Here is a 19,951-nt window from a genome sequence, read left to right on the forward strand (position 1 = left end):
ATATAGTTATTTCCTCTCCCTTTGAGAGATCATTGGATGAAAGCTGCTGTGGAAAATAAAAGGCACATGTCAAGGTGCTGAAGACAAATTATTATGATAGGATTGGCATTTCCACAGCAATAGCTGGGTGAAAGAGATGGAGCTGTTAAAACGAAAACAGGGGGAGGGTCACCGCCTGTCAATCCCAATAAGTAAACACTCATTTGATGTAGTTCTTTCAAAAAAAGAAAAAGAAAAACAGGAAAAATCCTGGAAGCAGCCATGTATGTTTATTTTAAATGTATCCTCTAAATATTTACACTGCGAGCAACCTAAATGGAAAGAAAAGGGGGGGGGGGGACTGGAACTTTTGTCAGCAAAACAGATTGTGAAATGCCTGGAGGGACTCGGAGATGTATTGGGGGGGGGGGTAGGAATTTTCCATGCGATTGTAAAACATCAGCTCAAATGCTTATGATCCCCACAGCCAGTGAATGGCAAAGCTTCAATCAGCTGGGTGGGTGTTGTTTTTTTTTTTCCTTTTTTTCTTCTTTCTGTTCTGTAGAGAGGCAGAGACAGAGCCGCTTCACCAACTTCTGTTGACTGTTCCTTTTTTCTCCTGATTGAAATGTGTTGTTAAACACGATCCCACATAATCTCAGCAGAGGGTTTCTCTCTCCCCCTCTCTCGCTTCCCCCCACCCCTCCCTGTCCTTCTGGGAAACTGCGATCCGTGCCATCGGTGCTTGATTATTTGCAAACTCCCTTGGCTTTTTTTTTTTTTTTTATTTTTTTTCTTTTCCTCCTCTCTCGCTGCCTCCGTCTCGCTCGCTCTCCTGCCTCCCGTGCAACTTTTGCAGACACCCCCAAGGCGCGCAGACATGTTGAGCTGAGAGCTGAGGGGGGATCGGCGCAGTCCCCCCTGCCCCACCCCCACGGGCCCAAACCTGGGGGCCCTCTAGCCACCTCCCCCCCCAACCCTTGACCTGTCCACTGTGCATCGCCGCCCCCCTCCCCTCCCCTCCCAGCCCCTTCCTTTGCGGCGGCGGCGGCGGCGTTTTTGTTAGATGGACAGGAGCAAGGCTGGATGTTTCTGCCGGCCCCCGCGCTGAAGTGAGGCAGTGATGCAGGAGGCTGGCAGCTTCGGCTCTACGGAGAGACACAGGCTCAAGATGGCAGATGGGTACTGAGTTTGGGGGGCTGCGATCTCGCTTCATCGCCGGTGTGGTTGCCATGCATTACAGACATCCTCGCACCGATGGCCCCCATGTACGAAGGTAAGGGCTCGCGTGCCCTCCGCCTCCCCCCACCCCCAGCCCTGTCCTTTGGACATCTCTTTCCAGCCACCTCTCACCAGAAAAAAAAAACACAAAACCCAGCCACCCCCAAATGACCACAGATCCCAGAGCAGGAGCTGTCTGTCTGGCCCTGCTTTTTTTAAGCCCCAAAGAGCCCTGCCGATGGGTGAGATTTGCTCCCCTTTCCCCTCCCCATATGATGAAAAAAAAAAATCTATATATCTCCTGACCCCTCTTTCATGGGGTGTCTCTGTCCCTGCTTCTTTCTTTCTTTCTTTTGCCCATCTTGGTCCTTGGTGGGGAAGGGAAGGGGTGGAAAAGTCCATTTCAGAGCCGAGCAGAACAATGAAATAGAGACTAAGATTGCCCTGCGATTGCTCTGTGTGTGTCTCCTCTGCGCTGCGTGTGTGAAATGTAGTTTAATTCCCAGCTCCGAACACCCCGTTCCTTTTGCATAATCTCCAAGAGGCGTTTGCTTTTCTTTTATTATTATTATGATGATGATTTTTTTTCTGGCTGTTTTGCTGATCAACTTGATTTTTTTTTCATGGTTAAAAAAAACCTGTGTGGCTGTAGGTATAAATGTCAAGGGGGGGAAGAGGGGGGGGATTTCTTGCACCAGGCTGTCAGTTCTTTCAGTTTCCAGTTAAATCAACCCCAGGGTGGAGGTGGGTGGGGGTTGCAGTGAAAATGAAAAGTCAACTCACTTAGTTTCCCCAGTGTTTAAAAAAAATACACCCGTAAACATATTTAGGATACATGTGAAAAGAAAGGAAAAGAAAAAAAAAATCTGGCTTCATTTAAATCACCTAGCGTTGTATTTATTTCCTTCCCCTTCTGTCACCCTTTCTGGTTTGGAATTGATTAAAGAGCATTACATAAACTAGAGAAAAATCCACCCGGCTTTATTTTATTTTATTTTATTTCATTCAGTCGTGCCCTGGTGATTGATTTGTAGCAAGGGAGGATTTAAATGTCTGGGAAGGAGAGAGGAATGGGGGGAACAATACTTTTATCTGGATAGGGAGGCTGATAAAACTTATCGGAGAAGAATATCTAATATTAGTTGAAGTGTCCTAAATGAACCAGCTTTCTTGATGATCTAAAGTTACCGATCTGCCTATTGATGGCTAGGATGAGTCTGGGTGGTTTAAAATGTGTGGCTAAAAAATAGTTTGAACTCAGAAAGAAACAAAGGGGATTGTTTTAGAGGCAACAGAAAGAAATATTATTCCAATCTTTTCTTCCCTGGTTCTGAAGAATATGTGGGTTTTATGTAGCCATTGCTATTTTTTTCCCCTTTGCAACTTGCACTGATTAGAAGACGTACAGTGGATCTGTGGAACGAGAGCCTGCAAAGCAAAGAAGGATATTCATTATTAAATTGTGTTGGTAAAAAAGGGGCCACAGTTAGTGCTGGAACTGTTGGGAGTGTTGAAATGAAATGAAACAATGTTTCTCTTTAAATACCTCCTGGAGGCGCCCTCTGCCGGACATTTGGGTCTGTTTTAGAAAAGAAACTTGCTGTTGAATGAGGAACTGTAAGGACAGGTTTTGCCTTTTTAGAAGGAAATAAAAAGTGTCTCTGGTTCAGCCAGCTTTTCTTTTTCAGTGCTAATCTCACGGGGTTGCTCTGCCCTGCATCTCAGCTGGACCAGAATTGCATTGCTCCCTGCTCTTCTAGTCCTGGGCTCCATGCTTCCCAGCAGTGTCACTGCCCCCGAATCCTCATCCATGTCACAGATTTGGGGCCTCATGTATGGTAATACTGCTGGCATATTTCTGTCCTGAGCCAGGTCAGTTCTTTTCTATTCCAGACTTGGACCACCTGCACAGCTAGTCCAGTTTACCTTAGGCCTGACCTGCATCCCACAGTTGGCTATTCCTGTTCTTGAGTCTATCCGAGGCAGAGACGACTAATCAGGTTGGGTTATGCAGTGATTTTCTTAAGTCCACTGCAAGGTGGGGCAAACCAAGATCAGATTAATTTCTGACCTCAGCTGTATGATGGCTCCCTCCAGGTCCCCAGAGTTGGTGCATTTCACTTCAAGTCTCGCTCACAGATTCACAGATGTTTAGGGATGGGAGGGACCTAATGAGATTATTGGGTCCAGCCCCCCTGCTCTGGGCAGGAAAGACTGCTGGGGTCAAATAACCCCCAGCAAGGTGTGTGTCCAGCCTCCTTTTGAAGATCTCCATGCCCTTGGTATGAGGATGGACTAATGAAGTAGGCCCATAGGGCAGTATGAACACAATTCTTACCTTCCTTCCTTTGGGATGCATCCTTTCTCGATATTTTTCATTAAGTGCTCTTTCTGGGAAAGCACACGGCACCTTCTCTAACTGTGAAATATTATACAGGAAGAATAGACTTCAACCTTGTGGGAGCCAAAATACAGGATTCTTATCAAACCTGGTGGTGACACACATAAGCTTTTAGTATGAGTTGTAAGTTACTGTGCCTTCAGGATAAAGGAGGATTGTTTGGAACCAAACTGCAATAGCACTACAGCAGGGAGGGTCACACATCCAATCTCTGCATCATAGGGATACACCCCTGTCCTTAAAATGGGCAAATTTGATTGAAACATTCAATCTGAAACAGTTGGTACAAGGGAGCGTGTGGAATTTAGATTAATTTTGCATTAGAATAGGTTGAGGGTTGGGTTGCATTTGCAGGGTGGGGGGTGTTAATGAACACTATTTCCTTCCTCCTAGTCATGAGAATTCTTCCGAGTTCCTTGTCACATCCAGGGGTGTGGATGGAAACATTTTTACTTGAACATGGAATGTGTTTTTATCCTCTCAAAAGGAGATGGTGTGGTTCTGGTCCATCCTTCCATAAATTATAGTCTGCATATCACAAACTCTCTGTAGCCTTCCCCTGGAACATCAAGTATGTTTAGGCCACCAACAAAAACACAACAGCAGATGTGTTGGATCAGCGCTGTGATGTGTGTGGCAGCCCTTATACTCCTATTGTTAGATTCCTGCCATGTAAATTGATCATTGTTGTTAAAACAAACATACCCCCCCACAACCACCAGCAGCAAAAAAAAGGACAAAATATTTGATAAGGTGTCTCTTCTAACAATACAGGTTTGAATAATACAGGCTTTTTACAATGATGTGCCCTGGTAAAAAATGTTACACTGAAACTGTTATCAAATCATTCCAATATATCTTTATGTAAGCAAAGTATAACACACACCATCTGCACAAAGACCTGTACAGTTCTGAAGGCAAAGGTGAATACTATGCTTAAGTGTATTAAGCAGCTGGTACATGTACCAGTTCTTCTGAGCAGTAATGTCCACTCTAGTTAAAAAAGAAATCATAGGGTAAGGTCCCACTAAAGTTGGCAACAGTATTGCTACTGATTTCATTAGGGCAGGATTTTGCCCATCACGTTCCCAATGCACTGGCCTTTCTTATTTATGAGGGTTTTTTTTTTAATCTTTTAAAACTAGTAGGTAAATGGAAGGAAACAAAACAGACCACATAGAATCAAAATAGAAAGTGAACTCCAACTGACCTCCAGTGCTTAATTTGGGTTACTTTAGTCTTAACCTAGACTGGAAAATATACTGGGCTCAGAACAGAAACTATGGGGAGTGGTCTTTAAAAATCACATGCCCGGTTTCTCACCTATTGTGAATCAGCACAAGTCCACTGGCTTCACTGCTTCAAGCCAGTTGGGGATCCGGCCATATGAATCTAACCCAGAGAGATGATGGCCTCTCATCCAACTCCCCTTCTGCATACTCAAGATCATTTGCAAGAGTTAAACTGAGTAAAATTTCCCCCTGTGAAAAGAGCAAGCAGGCCTGTATACCACTTGTGACCCACTCAAGCCTTCAGTTAAGAGGGCTTAAAACTGGACTTAATTAGGGGCCAGGCATTGTGCCCTAGCGTGAATTTCATCTATGGCTCCCTTAGTGGTTCTCTAAAGCCAGAATTTTACACTGTTTAAAGCAGGGATGCTTAACAGGCATGTATTTGCTTTCACCTCCACTTTAAAAACAAGTATTGCCATGTGTTTTGGTTTTGCTCCCTTTTGCTTTGCTTATTACTTATCCTTGACAACTTTGTTGCAGTTTGCAGTATATTTTTAGCATTCACTAGTTTTATATGTGGGTGGCTTATGGAATTAATACCTGTAATTTTTGTATATTATACCTAACTGTTGTGAGGATGCTTATGGGGCTCTGTGCAATCACGGGAGGGCCGCTTACATGGAACTCCTGGCAAGATTAGGCCTGGGGTCCTTGGAGGCCTGCAGCTGTGACCCTGCACACATCACAAGTCAGATTGCATTTACCTAGCAAATGTTTTCCCAGCTCCTTTGGGGCAGGCAGCAGAGATAGGCAAAATGCAATGATTTTTTTCACTGGATCGCCAAAAGCTTTATGATACACAGACCTTCTGATCAAAGGGGTAGAACCAAGGGCACTTTGCAAAGGTCTTTGCTCCAATAGTTTGTGCACTGAGATGAGAACTGGAAGGTGCTTCCTACTGATGAGATAATAACTATAGCTTGAGCTAAATTAATACTAGGACCATTGGTTTGGGGTTTTATTAGCTCAGGATATGGTTATAGCCAAGATAACAGGAAGCCCTCTCCAGTTATAATTATTGTTCGTATTATTGGGCGGAGTCTAGTGTGTCAATACTGAGCAGATGCAATGGTGGAAAATGCTGCTTTATTTTCTGAAGTGGAAGCAGCACAGCAGGGTCTGAGTGGTGGAGGATGATGGGCAATGCTTTCTGAGGGGTTTCACTGGTTAGAATGTGGGAATCTGCATGGTAATTATTGTCTTCCAGTTTGGGCTTGATCCTGCGTGTGCCTAAAAATGAGCTTGACTTGACCCCGGTGACACACCCCATTGTTTTCCTCTGGACTCTTTCTTCTTGCCTGCATAAAGAGACCCAAGAGGATCAGGCCCAAATTTGGATTTAGTGAGCAGTTTTCTGCAATGGAGACTGGGGTGTTGTAGAGCTGACCTCAGGCAGATCATTAGGGGCGTATCCACTGTGTCTGTGCCAAGGTCCACATGTGCCTAACCCTAGAATTGAGGTGAGGTAGCTGTCGTAGGGTGGCCTTGAACCTGTTCCCAGAGCTGTTCTCAGACACCATGTCTTGGGTTCACTTATTGGCACATACTCATGGCAACTCTAAGGCAACTACATTGTCTCATTTCTGAGACCAGGACACAAGACAAGGAAGGATGAAGCTGGGATGTGCTTCTTGTTGGTGTTTTTGGATTTGGCATGAAGGCCATTCAAACAGTCTTTCTCACTGAGAGCCCTGACTTTCCCATCTTTAAAGTGGGCATAACAACACCAACTTCCTTGGTAAAATGCTTTGAGATCTATGGGTGAAAAGAATTACTTAAGGACTAGTTATTAACTGCTCTTTATTATTATTATTCTAAGCATTGCTGGGCCTGCTCTGAGATTTAGACATGAGGAGTATCCTTAATCCTCATTGCCATCTGTGGATGTTTTGAATGCTCATCACCTCAGTAAACGAGGCCATCTACATGGAGGCTAAAAAAAAAAATGGGTTTAAATGCTCAGTCTGAGTTACTCAGGTTTAGAAGTGCTAGGGTGGCACTGGTATTCAACCTGTGGCCTGCGAATGTCTGTAGAGGACCTTCCTGGTAGCCTCTAAAATGAGTTTCTGAGGGCCAAGCCATGGGAAAACTGGAGAGGTGACCATGCAAGTGAGTCCATGTGAGTGTGGCTTTCTCATGCACTGGTTTCTAGAACAATAGAGTTGCAAGCACCTTTACTCTAGGGTTATTTACGACTACATTTCAGCTCTGAGTACAGCATCTTTGGGCTCAGATTGGCTGAGACCTCAAGATGAGGCAGTATGGTCCAGTGGTTAGAGCAGGTGTCTGGGGACTGGTTTGGAGGTGAACCTTGTGTGAGACCATGAGAGTGGGATTTTCCAGAGGCACTCATTGGTGGCTTCTCTTTGCTCCCATTGAAGTCAGTAGGATGTTTTACTTTTGGTTCCTGTGAAGCAAACTTAGACTGATGCTGTCTATTTTGTAAAATTTTACCCTGCATCTGTCTGATTTCAGTTCAGGAAGGTAATTATGGTTGGGCCTAACTTTACATACTCTGGTACTTCCTATGGCTTAAATACCTTTTTGAGCTAGGGCCTCTATGGCTTATGTCAGAGGTTTTCAACCTTTGTGGATCACCGTACCCCCGATCGCCAGATGTGGTAGGGGGAGGTGGTGGTGCATGGCCAGACGTGGAACAGGAGGTGGGGATCTGCTGCGTGGAAGCTTTCCCTGCCCCCTCCATCCGACTGGGCAGGCAGCGCCTGCGCGGCACTGTGGCATGGTGCATGGCAGCACTCCATCCTCGCCTGCCTGTGAATACCCCCTAGGGCCTTCTCAAGTACCCCCAGGGGCATGCGTACCCCGGGTTGACAACCCCTGGCTTATGTTATCCATTTGTAAAACAAGGCTTCTCACTGAATTTCACTAAGAAATTGCTATAGTGTAAGTTTGAGGTGTTGTTATTATTCTTGCTGTTTGTTACTAGTAGAAGGTACCTTATTGACCTTTTTATTGAGCATCGCTGCGACTACAAATATTTCTGCAAAATAAGCAGAAAGAATTAAGCCCTACCTAGTTAAAGGGGAGACTTCTCTTTACATATTTACAAACCACAGTATGGATTTAGAAACCTGACATTATGCAGCTTCTTTTGAAACTGTTGGCCTAGAAATATCAGAATTACTTCTTTTTTTTTCCTTTCTAAAAATGTACATTCAACCCCAAATGATAACTAGCCTTCAAGCCAGTGGCTTATCAGTTTGCCTCTGTATAGTACAGAAAAAGCTACATTGCTTCCTCTAAGCATGGGCTGATGAACCATAGAAACAGTGGATCTGATCCTCCTCCTCCTGTCTGTAAGGAGGAAAATAGTTGAGCCTGTTTTGAGTCTGAGGACTGCTCCCTACTATGGATGCTCTTCTGGGCTGGGGGTGAAATGAGGAGTGACTTCATGAAGGTCAGTGGGATTGCAGTAGAGTAAATCAGAAGACAACCAGTCTCAGTATTCCTGCTGGATGTTTATTAGGGGCTTAGGACCATTTCCACATCTTCCTGAATTTCCTTGTATATTTACAAGTCAGGGCTAAAAAGAATGAGTAAGCCACAGTACATATTTGTCCAATAAGAGAAACAAGAATAAATGTCATACTGCACCTGTATGGAGTGTTTTATATACTCATAATACTGTATACAGAGTGGTGGTCTAACCCAGATGAATTTCAAGCCTGCGTGGGAAAGTTAGTTTTGTAGAACAATGTGTGCAACTTATTCTATGAGTACACAGTGGGCAGTGGCAGTACAAGCTTCCCTACACCCAAACTCCTCATGCCTCTTCTGGGTTTTCACCTGATCTTATTGACAACGGATGTAAATCGGCAGAGTTTCCACTGAAATCCATGGTATTTCAGAGGTGTAAACTAGATAGAGACAAATATAGACTCCGGGGCTGTGTCTACACAAGACATGGACTGCTCAGTAGCCTGATACTACTGTGTGATAGCATTGCATGGCAAAAATCGTAATGCAACGCTACTGCACAGTAGTATTAGGCTACTGCACAGTCAGCATCACAAAAAAGACATTTGTTGATGCTGCTGTGCAGTAACTCAGGCTGTGCAGTAATGACTGCGCAGTCAACATCTTGTGTAGACACGGCCAGGCTGTATAAACCAAATTCTAGTGTCAGTTAGAATTTTGCAGTTGAGAACAGCAGAATTTAGCCCAATATAGTTAAGGTATTTCCAGAAGTTTGATAGTGTAAAAGTGCCTGTCAAGTTTTACTAAACCAGACTTTTGCTTAGAAAAGTTGAAGTGTGTTTTTAATGGCCCACATTCTTCCCCACTCCTCTTCCAGTGTCTGCATTGACATCTGCCTCTGGAAGAATAAAGGGAGAGGGATCTTTTAAGTTTGCCACATTTAAAACATGATGAAGAGGTCATACCAGCATGTGATGATATTCTGTCATACCTAGAGAGATTTGGGGATGTTTTGCTAAATCAAGAAGTTTAGGAGGGCAGCTGTGTTTCCTGTTTATTACAGTTTTTAGACCTAAAGACATTAGCAAGCCTTAGTCATTTGCAATACCATTCTTTCAGTGAAGTAATCCACACACCGCAGTGCATGCAGTTCCCTCCTTCCATTTTTCTGAAGGCCGACAGCTTCAGTTCCTGAGAATATCTGCACTTACAGTGCAGAGCCCAACTTAAATCCTTTGTAAACCAGCTTTGTTTTCTATTCTGCTCTCCTGAACCTGGATAACTTGGGAAAGAGAAAATAATTAAAGCAGGAATGGAACCTTGAACCCAATCCTGAGCACAGGCTGAAAAGAAGTCCATATAGCATCTTCCCTCATGCTCACTCTTTTTCTGTTAATGCTTGATGATGATGATGATGATGATGTCGATGCCAAAGAGCCAAGTTACAACAGAGTTCCATTATGCCACCCACTGTACAAACAGAGCAGTAGACAGTCTGGCTAAATACAGGCAGTCAAAAAGCCTGAGGCTGAATTGATTCAGTCTTTGCAAGTTAGTCTAAGCTGCAGAGTTTGAACCAATAAGCACATTCATTTTTGATGTAGAAAATGCCACCACATGCCTGCAGTGGCTCAAGCCAGAAGCTGGGGGAGTGCTAGAGCAGGCCTGCCAGCCACTCCAAGGCTGAAGTGGAGGCGGCATGGCCAAGCCCTAGCCTGTGCTCTGCCTGGGTGGCAGGGGGATGGGGGGAGACAGGTAGTAGCATTGAATTCATAAAAGCTTGAACAAGAATACTTCTTTCTCTGAAAAATTATAAACTGAAAATTATAAACATGGCCTGGGAGGTGTGTTCACGTACTCTTCCTGTTGCCCCAGAGGTCCCTGGGATTTGCAGTCCAGCATCAGAGCTGCTGGACTCCACAGGGTTACTCATCACTTCCTCTTCTTGCTTCCAGGTGCCTTTGGGATTTGTAGTCCACAGTTGCAGCCAGTACTAAGTAAGCGGGGCAGGACAGCTCCGTACTTGGGAGAAGGTAAATTTAACCTCCCTCCCTGGCCCCAGACACTAGCTGGGGTTTGCCAGGGGGAAGGGGTGGGAGTGAGCTGGCCACTGAGTCAGCTGTCATTGCTCCAGTTAGGATACAGAGGGAGCAGAGAGGACAGCCCGTCCCATCCCAACCCAGGGCTGCAAAGCATACTGGGATGCTGGGGGACTCTGATTTAACTTGAACCAGGAAGGGGTCTGGGACAGAAGTTTCATAAACCAGTTAGACCTAAATCAGTTAAGTCTCATACTACATTCAACCAGGTTTATCTTAAATCAGTTTCAGTTATTTTGAAACTGGTTTATATGCACTAAACTTATGTTATGTTACAGATTTAAACCAGTTTCGGATCACTTAAATCAGTTTACGTGTAATTTCTGTCCTCTCCGTCCCGCTGAGCTTGCAATCTAAATAAACAAGACAGACTCAGGGTTGACTAAAGTGTATGACACAGAAACAGAGGAAACAACAGGATGGTAACTAATAGCATCTCAGCGTTACTGTTTATTTTAACTTTTGCTGGTAAGTGGGTGTACTTATGGAGGACTAGATAGGGAGAAGACAAGGGGAAAAAAGGAGAGGTGGGTATAGATTGAAGCTTAAGTGAAGAGACCATGAATGAGTGGGAAAGAGAAGGCTGAAACAAGCAGAAAAAAGACCAGTCAGAACAGTAGGTAGTTTTACAAATCTTCTAAAGTCCTTGATCTGGCTGCTTCTGCTGTTGCCCTGATGGACTGGAGTCTGTAGCTGTTTCCTGCTATTCTTCCCTATGTCAGATGGAGGAAGAGGATAGGAAAAGAAGAGGTGCCACTTAGGTTCTAAGATGCCTACCGGGTATCAGAGTCCCTAGGAACTGCATGATGCTAAGCCAAGGATGAAAGCAAAAATGATTCCACAACCTTCTCAGGAGATGTCCAGTCTAGTTTCTTGTTAGGAAGTTCAGGTAATCCAAACAAGATCTGATGAAGTATCAATACTTGTGGTTGTTTAATGCCTCTGATTCTTAAGTCTGAAGTTCTTCTGGTTCCTCCATCGCCCCTATCACCCTTTTCAAAATGAGGGTTCCTCCCCCAAAGCAATTCAAGCTGACCTGCTGAAAGACTCTAATAATCCCTGCATACTGAAATATTTTCTGCAGTCATGTGTCTGAATATGATATGTGGTGGACAGCACACCATCTCTCCTCTTTGTCACTCATTCTCATGACCAGTCCGAGTGCCTGGAATGTGTAAGAATGTAGAGGCACATTCAATGAAAGTGTGCACATGGGTAAAAACCTTGCAGGCATCAGTCAGTAAGGCATGTGTGGCATGAAAGTTGGATGAAATTAAAGCAATATTGGGCTCAGTATGCTCTTTTCTCCAGTATCAGGTTAGCAATCTCAGTATGTTTGCCAGCATGTCAATAAAGCTATGCTTTTTGTCGGGCTAGGGAGAGAAGGAGTTCTCCTTGCTTTTCATCTTGGGTAAGTGAGTTCATCTGCTGTCAGATGTAATCCAACTGGTTCAGAGCTTCTCTGTTTGTTTCTGGCGAAAGGCCTGGCCATGAACATCGCGTGCCCCCGGAGGCTGGGGTGGGGCATGGCGAGCTTCCGCAGGTGGCGGCAGCACTGTCGGTGGTAGGAGCGTGGTGGCGGTGAGCAGTGAGCTCCTGCAGGTGGCCATAGCGCTGTTGGTGGCAGGAGGGTGACGAATGCGGCCAGCAGCATTGGTGGTGGCCAGCGGCGATTGGGGACTGCCTGCAGATGCTGCTGGCAGTGGCGGGGGAGGGTGAGCACTGACCGCCCACAGGTGGTGCTTTTTGCAGGGGGTGCACTGCCAATCTTAGGGGGTGCATGTGCACCCGCATGCACCCCCTACACATTGCCAATGGGCCTGGCTTTCTTTCTGGTTAAAGATTAAAAAAGGCACATAGGATGGCAACTAACCAACAGGCTTCCTAGAGATGAGCTGTGGGGTTCAAAATGCATTGTGCCAGCACTTGTGAAAGGAATTCTATAGCACACATGATGTGGTGCCATGATGGAGATGGCTTCAAGCAGTCAGGTTTAGAAAATATCCTGCAGCAGGAGACTTGCAAAACATATTTAAAAAAACATTTGTTTTTTAAAATGCTTCAATTTTTTAGAAGCCTTTTGTTTCGTGGGGCAAAAACTGTAAGCATTTTTTATTTTTAAAACTATGGGACAGTTTCTCCTTTCAAATGCCATTGATTAGATTATTTTCCATTTAACGCATGTTGTTCCTGGAATGTCTCCTGCTCAGCAGCTGTTTGTAAGTGTTTTTTTCCCCTCCCATCATAAAGTTCCTTTCCTTCCTGGTCAAGGCATCCATAATCCTCTCTTTGTGACATCATAGCTGTTTCCATAGTAACAGATTATGATACTAGAACAGAGGATAATGTCAAACAGGAGAAGGGAGACATTATGGTGTTTGTCTGCATGCATTTGAATGCATGATTATATTCCTACATATATTCAAGGATGCTGTCTGTTTGATTTCTTTTCTTCCTTGTTCTATTTGTTTCACTTGCCTTCTAAAGATGAAAAAAATCCATTGGATGGCACAATATATGCATGTTATAGGTCAGCTCAGTATGGGTCTGGTATGCTGTGCTTTCTTCTTTATAGCACTGGTAGCCTTTCTGTGTTGCCTGATGCGCATTTACTTTAGCAAAAATTGGAGGTGTAGTTCACCACTGATACAGCTCAAGCGTTATTTTGATTGTCAATTATTTGTATTGTAGTAGCTACTAAGAATACAAATCAAAGATCACTCTGCTAGGTGCTGTACAGATGTTAACCAACAGGGCAGACCCCTGACCCTCAACAGTCTACATGTCAGAAAGGAAGCAACAGATGGTCAAATCAGACAAATGTAATAAATGTAGCTGGGAGGACAAAGCACAAAATGAACAGCACTAGCAGAAATATACAAGTGGTACTATGCTCAAAGTTCCAGAATAGATGAGGCTCAGATGTTTTTACCAGCCCAGCATCTAGAAAAATGTTCTAACCCTATTAGGGTAACAATAGGGGTAGAGACAGTTGAGCCACATCTCTGCTTAGCTTCTGCCAATTGCATTGATAGCGGTGATGAATTATTTGCGTCTTTTTTTGCAGTACGAGGGAACCTTTGATGAATCAGGAATGTCACCACCACACATACTTTGAGGCCATGTCCAATGGTGGATTTAAACTCCACAGTCTGATGCCTGGGGAACTGGCTCCGAGGTCAGACCCAGAGAGTGAGCGTTGACAGAACTGAATTAACATGGCACTCAGTGACTAGTGGTGTCCCCCAAGGCTCCCTTCTTGGACCTATACCCTTTAATGTCTTCATAAATTATCTGGACACTGCTGTCAAAAGCAGACAGGCCAAGTTTGCTGATGACACCAAACTTTGGGGAGGAATCTTCACACTTCAGGATAGGCTACTGATCCAGGCTGACCTCAATAGGCTTGCAGGGTGGGCGGATGAAAACCTGATAGCATTCAATACGGAGAAATGCAAGGTGCTCCACCTTGGGAATAACAACCCACATCATACTTATAGGCTCGGCAGTGCTACACTTGCTAGCACCATGACCAAAAGAGACTTGGAGGTCATGATTTACCACAAGATGAACATGAGCCACCAATGCGATACCGCAGCTGGCAAAGCAAACAAAACTCTGGCTTGCATCTACCGATGCATCTCGAGCAAGACCCAGGATGTCATCCTCCCACTGACTCGGCCTTGGTGAGGCTGCAGCTGGAGCACTGCATCCAATTCCAGGCTCCACAATTTAGGAAGGATGTGGAGAAGCTTGAGAGAGTCCAGAGGAGAGTCATGTGCATGATCAGAGGACAGGAGAATAGGCCTTATGAAGAGAGGCTGCAAGCCATGGGATTCGTCAGCCTGGAGAAGCGCAGGCTCAGGGGTGACTTGGTGGCAGCCTATAAATACATAAGGGGTGTGCATCAGGATCTGGGGGAACGTCTGTTCACTCCAGGGGTCCAACGGTCACAAACTCCTGCAAGACCCTTTTAGGCTGGACATAAGGAAAAACTTCTTTACTGTCTGAGCCCCCAAGGCCTGGAACAGACTCCCCCCAGAGGCGGTGCAAGCACCTACTGTGGACACTTTTAAGAAACATTTGGAAGTTTACCTTGCTGGGATTCTTTGACCCCTGCTGACTTCCTGCCCCTCGGGCAGGGGGCTGGACTCAATGATCTTCTGAGGTCCCTTCCAGCCCTAACGTCTATGAAACCATTCTAGCAGTCTGTACAGTTCTATACTTCCAAGGACAGAAAAGATGGTTGTGTGTTGAAATTAAGAGAGAGGAACATTTAGCCAGGTGCATTATGGGCTTTGTCTTCCTGTGAAACATTTGGAACTGACTAATTCCAGAAAAGTAATGTTGACAGAGAAGATCATAATATTTCTGAGCAGGCCTGTAAACTGATTTCTCTTCCCCCTGCAAACACAGTCAACTCATAACCACCAGAATCATAACACTTTAAACAGGACTGGCTTCTGAAGCTGGGGAAAGGTAATAAGCAGATTCTTTGAGATGTGCCCCTAACTTCATGAATGTTTTACATTGAAAGTGAGTACAGGTAATCTTTAGGTTTCCCTTCAACTTCTCTGTGAGGTGTAGTGGCCAGCTGTGAGTGATGAAATAGCTAGACCAGGGAACCAGTCTGACATGATAAATCCTGTGCAATGCTCTTGATCATGGTAGAGATGCCATATAGGTAGCATAGGTCTCATCTGAGACAGAGACACTCAGATAATAAAGGGATGGATACCGTATAGGAAACGGAATAGGATATAATAAAATGAGGCTGCTGTTGCTGTATAGCATTGCTGTCATGCCATATTTAATCTCTCTTATGTAAACTGAATCACTTGGAAGGAAATGGAATTCTTTTCTTCTTCAGGCTCTGTGTGCACATCCCAGAAGCACATCAGTGACATAATTTAATTGGCTAATGATATAAAAATAGTAATCATGCCTAAATGTATGTATTGTTCTTTACAGATTATAACTAATTAATCTTGAAAACACCCTGATGAGGCAGGTAACTGGGTATTATTATTATTATTTTCACTTTAACAGAGGGAGTTTGCATGAATTGACCAAGGCTGCACAGTGAATCAGTGGCAGTGTTGGGTTTGGAAGTCAGGGGACCCCGATTCCCAGTTCCAGGTTCATTCTTCTTGACTATATGACACCCTTTGTGGGCTATAGCATGCTCTCAGCATCTGGGAAGGCAGCGTTTGTTACTATGTCAAAAGATGAATTTTAATGGGATCTGTCTTTACAGGGTAGGAGGGATGCATGGGGAATTGTGCAAGCACAGGAGCTTAGTTTGTATAAAGTATAGCCAGGAGTTAGAGTAGTTTGAAATGCACCTGAGCACAGAGCACCTTGATGGAAATCAGTGTGAGGGTCACCTTGATTGTCACGTGGAAGCTTATTGAAAGCTGGTACAGACCGCAGATTATGGTTTAATGTTTCCAGTGTGCAACTATGCTTAACATGGTATAGGCCACAGCACTCTATCCTGGTCTGAGCAGACTCAGGAAGTCGTCCCATGTAGAGTACATCAAATCTCAGGTTGGCAGAGCAATCAAATCTCAGGTTGGTAGAGATTGTGACAGTGTGTCTGCATAGGAGAGACAGGGCACCCGAGTCTGCTTTGATGGTCAAAAAGAACTTTTATGATATAGATAATAAACTCCTCTAAGGTGTAGGCCAGGGCTCCACAATCTATGGCCTGCAGTCTGGATGCAGCCCAGCAAGTGATTTCATCTGACTAACGAAGCCCAAGAATTGGTGGTATTTTGGCAGCAGGGAGCTTCTTTAGCGGGTCATATGTGCATCTGCAGAAAAAAGCATTGGCAGTGGCTGCAGGAAGGAGAAGCAGTGGTGGGGATGGTTGGGTCAAGAAGATTTGGCCTGTCTCAGTCTGAGCTGCACTATTTTGACCCGCTACCCTGTAAAGGTTGCTGACCCCTTTTATAGGCAATTGTATCTATCTCAAAGGATACCAGAAAAAGCTGTTATGATACAACTTTTACATCTGCATGGTTCTGTAGTGATACAAACATAGGGAAACCACTCTGAGTTTAACCCTGCTTCATTCAGGGTCAAAGCGAGGGTGATTTAGCTCTCTTATATGGCTATGAGATCAGGAGGAGGTAACAATTACAAGGTAACAGCTGATGTGTGCCTTGATATAGCAGTTCCTTCTCCCATTTTAAAGCTCCTAAAATGCATGTTTGTCTGTACCCTTAGTCACAACCACTGCTGGCCACCCAACCAGCCCCAAATCAGGCAGCTCCCTCAAGTTGTGTATCCATAAGACAAATGGGTTCATTATCACTCAGTCAGAGGTACAAATATAAGTTTCATAAACTTTTTTGGCTGCTTTGCCAGCCCATGAGAAACCTGCAGGCCCCATAGAACTAGCTTCCTAGGTTTTGAAAACATCAGACAGTGTTTGTTTTTAACTAGGAGGATAAAACAAACCATCCTATAGTTCCCATGGAGCCTGACAAGGATGCCAGAAACCCAGACATGAGACTATCCCATTGATGGTGACAGTGTTTTCCTTGCACTGTCATATTCTCATTAAGTAGACAGGGAAGGCTGTGAATGCTGGGATAATGAAAGCTGAAGCTCCTGATAGCCAGAATGCCAGAGCAATTTGAAAGCACTGGTATGTCTGAAGGGAAAGGACAGAAGGATATTCTGTGCGTGGTGCATGTCTGTGGGTGTGTACAAGTGAGAGAACTTGTGTGGGACTGTGAGCATGTTTGCCTGTATGAGAGAAACAGTGTCACCTCTGCACAGGAAGAACAACGTGAGCCTTACTCTCATTAGGACCTGTTAATACAACTCTGTCAAGTAAATTATACTAACACCCATCTAAGATCTTTTTCCACTAACAGGGAGAATCTTTTCCCACTGTCAGAGAGAAATAGAGGGGTTTTAGTGTGACTGCAAACTGGACCTTCAAAATGTGTTTATACATGAATATGTGTACAGGAGATAATTCAGTGCCTTTATGCAGAGCAATGTAGTCACAGTGTGCATCGGGGAAAGGCTGTGTGTGTTCTGCAATAAAGAGGCTGGCTGAAACAGTATGTGTACAGGGGACAGTATGTCTTTGTATGTACAAGAGGGGACACCATGTCTCTGTGGGTAGGGTAGGGTGAGATTTGGAAGCAATGTCTCTGTCTAGAACTAAACAAAAGAGTCACTATAAATTAAGGCTAAAAATGGAAAATAAGTCCTCTCATACGTTTTGACCAAGAGGCCTGTTTCAGGAAAGATCTGTCATCTTGTCTCTTCCAGTGTACCTCAGTCCTAGTCTGCAATGTCTGTAGCTGCTGGACACCATGAACATAGCTTTTGATGCGCATGAGCCTTTAGCACCCTTGCTATTCCAATTCTGGGATCTCTCTGTGGCTTTGTTAATGCATCCTAGTCTTGGCCTGCTGTACTCAGTGGGCATGTCTACACGTGCAATTCATGTGAAGCAATGAACTCTGGAGCTTATTGCTCCAGTATTTATCATTCCCAGGATCTGCATCTACACATGCCCAGGTCTGCAGGATGTTGAGCTAGGTTGGAGCAACCCCGGCTGGCAGGGGCCCCTGAGGGTCAGCCTGCCAGCCCAGGGCTGCTCCCCCCAGCTGCAGAGGCACTGCTTGGGGCACAAAGGTACTCCAGTGCAGGGCTAACCAGCAGACAGCCCCTGCACTGAAGCACCCTCATGCCCTAGCCAGCCATGGCAGCATCAACACATGCTCTCCTGTGTACTAAAAAGCTCCACAGCAGGACAGTACTTATATTTACCAGTACTATGTGCAGTGGAGTTAATTAGTTTACTCTAACCTAATAGGGGTGCACATGTAGATGCACGACATTTACTGCACAGCTAATTGGTCTACTTTGCAGTAAACATCTCGCATAGATGCACCCCGTTATTTCAATCCTGGGCCAGTTATATCAGTCATACTGAGTTCCGATGTAGTTTAAGGATACAGGCAAATGTAGGGTCTGTTATGGGATCAGTATCAGTCTGTCTGTCTGTCTGTCTGTCTATCCACCTTTGTTTCTAATGGAGGTAAATTTCACTTTGATAAATTAGCTCTATCTTTTCCACAGCACTCCTTAGGCTTCTGAACCATGGTTTTGTTCCAATTCAAATGGGGAGGGTAGTCATTCCCTAAGCAGTGTGCTATTGCCCTCTTTAGGACTGGGGTTGGCCTTACAGCCAGCCTTATTTTTAAGTTCTTTCTTGTGTTTCTGAAATCATTCCAGTTTCCCACAGGAACACATGACTCATTATCAATTCTTGCATTTCCTCTCAACCATGAAAAATTGAAGGGGTTTTAGGTGAGAGATGCGTTATGAGGGGGAGTCTGTTTTTCCTTGCCATATTTTGTCACGGAGACTGATTCTCCCTGTGAAGGAGGCCCCAAACTTTTAAAGCAGCATGGGGAAAGGAGGCAAGAAGATGATGGAGCGTGAGTGAACAGCAGGGTAGGGCAGGTTTTCAGGTGGGATCTCTGTGACTTTTGATACCAGGAGCAATAAAACAGATGTTTTGTGGTTGCACTGGGGGGTGAGTGGGGGAAACATGCTTATGTCATTTGGCATCGTTGGAACAAGTCACAGGTCATAGATTTTCATTTGGGTTTAATTATTTCTCCACAGCAGCTGTCAACAGATGGAAAGTTCCTCTGAATGTTTTGCAGATGCAGTCCGTAGTCCGGTCTGCCTCCCTGTCTGTCACTAGATGTGTCTGTAAAGTGGCCTGATCCCCTATTTCAGTCATTTGTTTAGAGACTTCTCTTTGGCCTGTTAACCCAAGGCTCTTTCTCTCTCCCTCTGTTACCTTGCTTAAAAGGTACCAATGACCAGCCACTGTGCTTAAGGGTACAGAACAGTGGGAAGAGGCAAGGAGAAAGGGAAGATTTTATCTCTGGAGTGAGGGGAGTGCTAGTGGGTGATGTCCTCATTCCCCTGGGAGCTAGCATTTGAAGCAATAGCTGAGAATCAAGGCAGCTGGTACACACATGCATTTGTAGGTCTTCCATGTTGCACAGCAACTCAGGACAGGAGGGCCTTCTTCATTACTGACCCCAGACTGAAACAGGCCTTTTCTAGTCCTGGGCTGGAAGGAATCACTGGCCTCCTTTACACATTACAGGTATTGCACAGTTCCCTTGAGACCAGCTACACATGCAGAGTACTTATCACACAGTAAAAAACTTCAGCCAGCTATAAAGTTAGACCTCAGAAATGTGTACTAACCTCATAGCTGGTTGGTATCAGGCTTAAATTTGCACATGTAGCAGGGTCTTCCCTGCAGCTGAGAGATCCATCAGCTAACTGGGTTCCCAGCCACAGGGATGCACCATGCCCGGCCAGTGCTGGGAGCCCTGCAGCTGCTGGGGACTCTCAGACCCAGTAGTTGCAGACTGTGGGTCCTGGCAGCACTCTACAACTGCTGGGACCCACAGTCCCGCAACTATGGATCCTGTCAGCATACTTCCTGGCAAACCCCTGGGACA

At 44.9% G+C, this 19,951-nt stretch overlaps 1 protein-coding gene across 2 annotated transcripts in view; it reads left to right on the forward strand.

The window, feature by feature from the left end:
• The first annotated feature begins 783 nt into the window (after positions 1–783).
• Positions 784–19,951, forward strand: part of HIPK2 (homeodomain interacting protein kinase 2) — a 200,291-nt gene continuing 181,123 nt past the window's right edge. The window contains exon 1 of one of the 2 annotated variants that reach the window (XM_006275178.4): positions 784–1,255. In XM_006275178.4, coding sequence (XP_006275240.1) covers positions 1,237–1,255 — 19 coding nt within the window. In that variant the 5' untranslated portion in view covers positions 784–1,236. The remainder of the gene's footprint in view (positions 1,256–19,951) is intronic. The other variant, XM_006275177.4, reaches the window with a different exon arrangement.

This window comes from Alligator mississippiensis, chromosome 4 (assembly GCF_030867095.1).
Source record: "Alligator mississippiensis isolate rAllMis1 chromosome 4, rAllMis1, whole genome shotgun sequence".
Classification (NCBI taxonomy): Eukaryota; Metazoa; Chordata; order Crocodylia; family Alligatoridae; genus Alligator; species Alligator mississippiensis.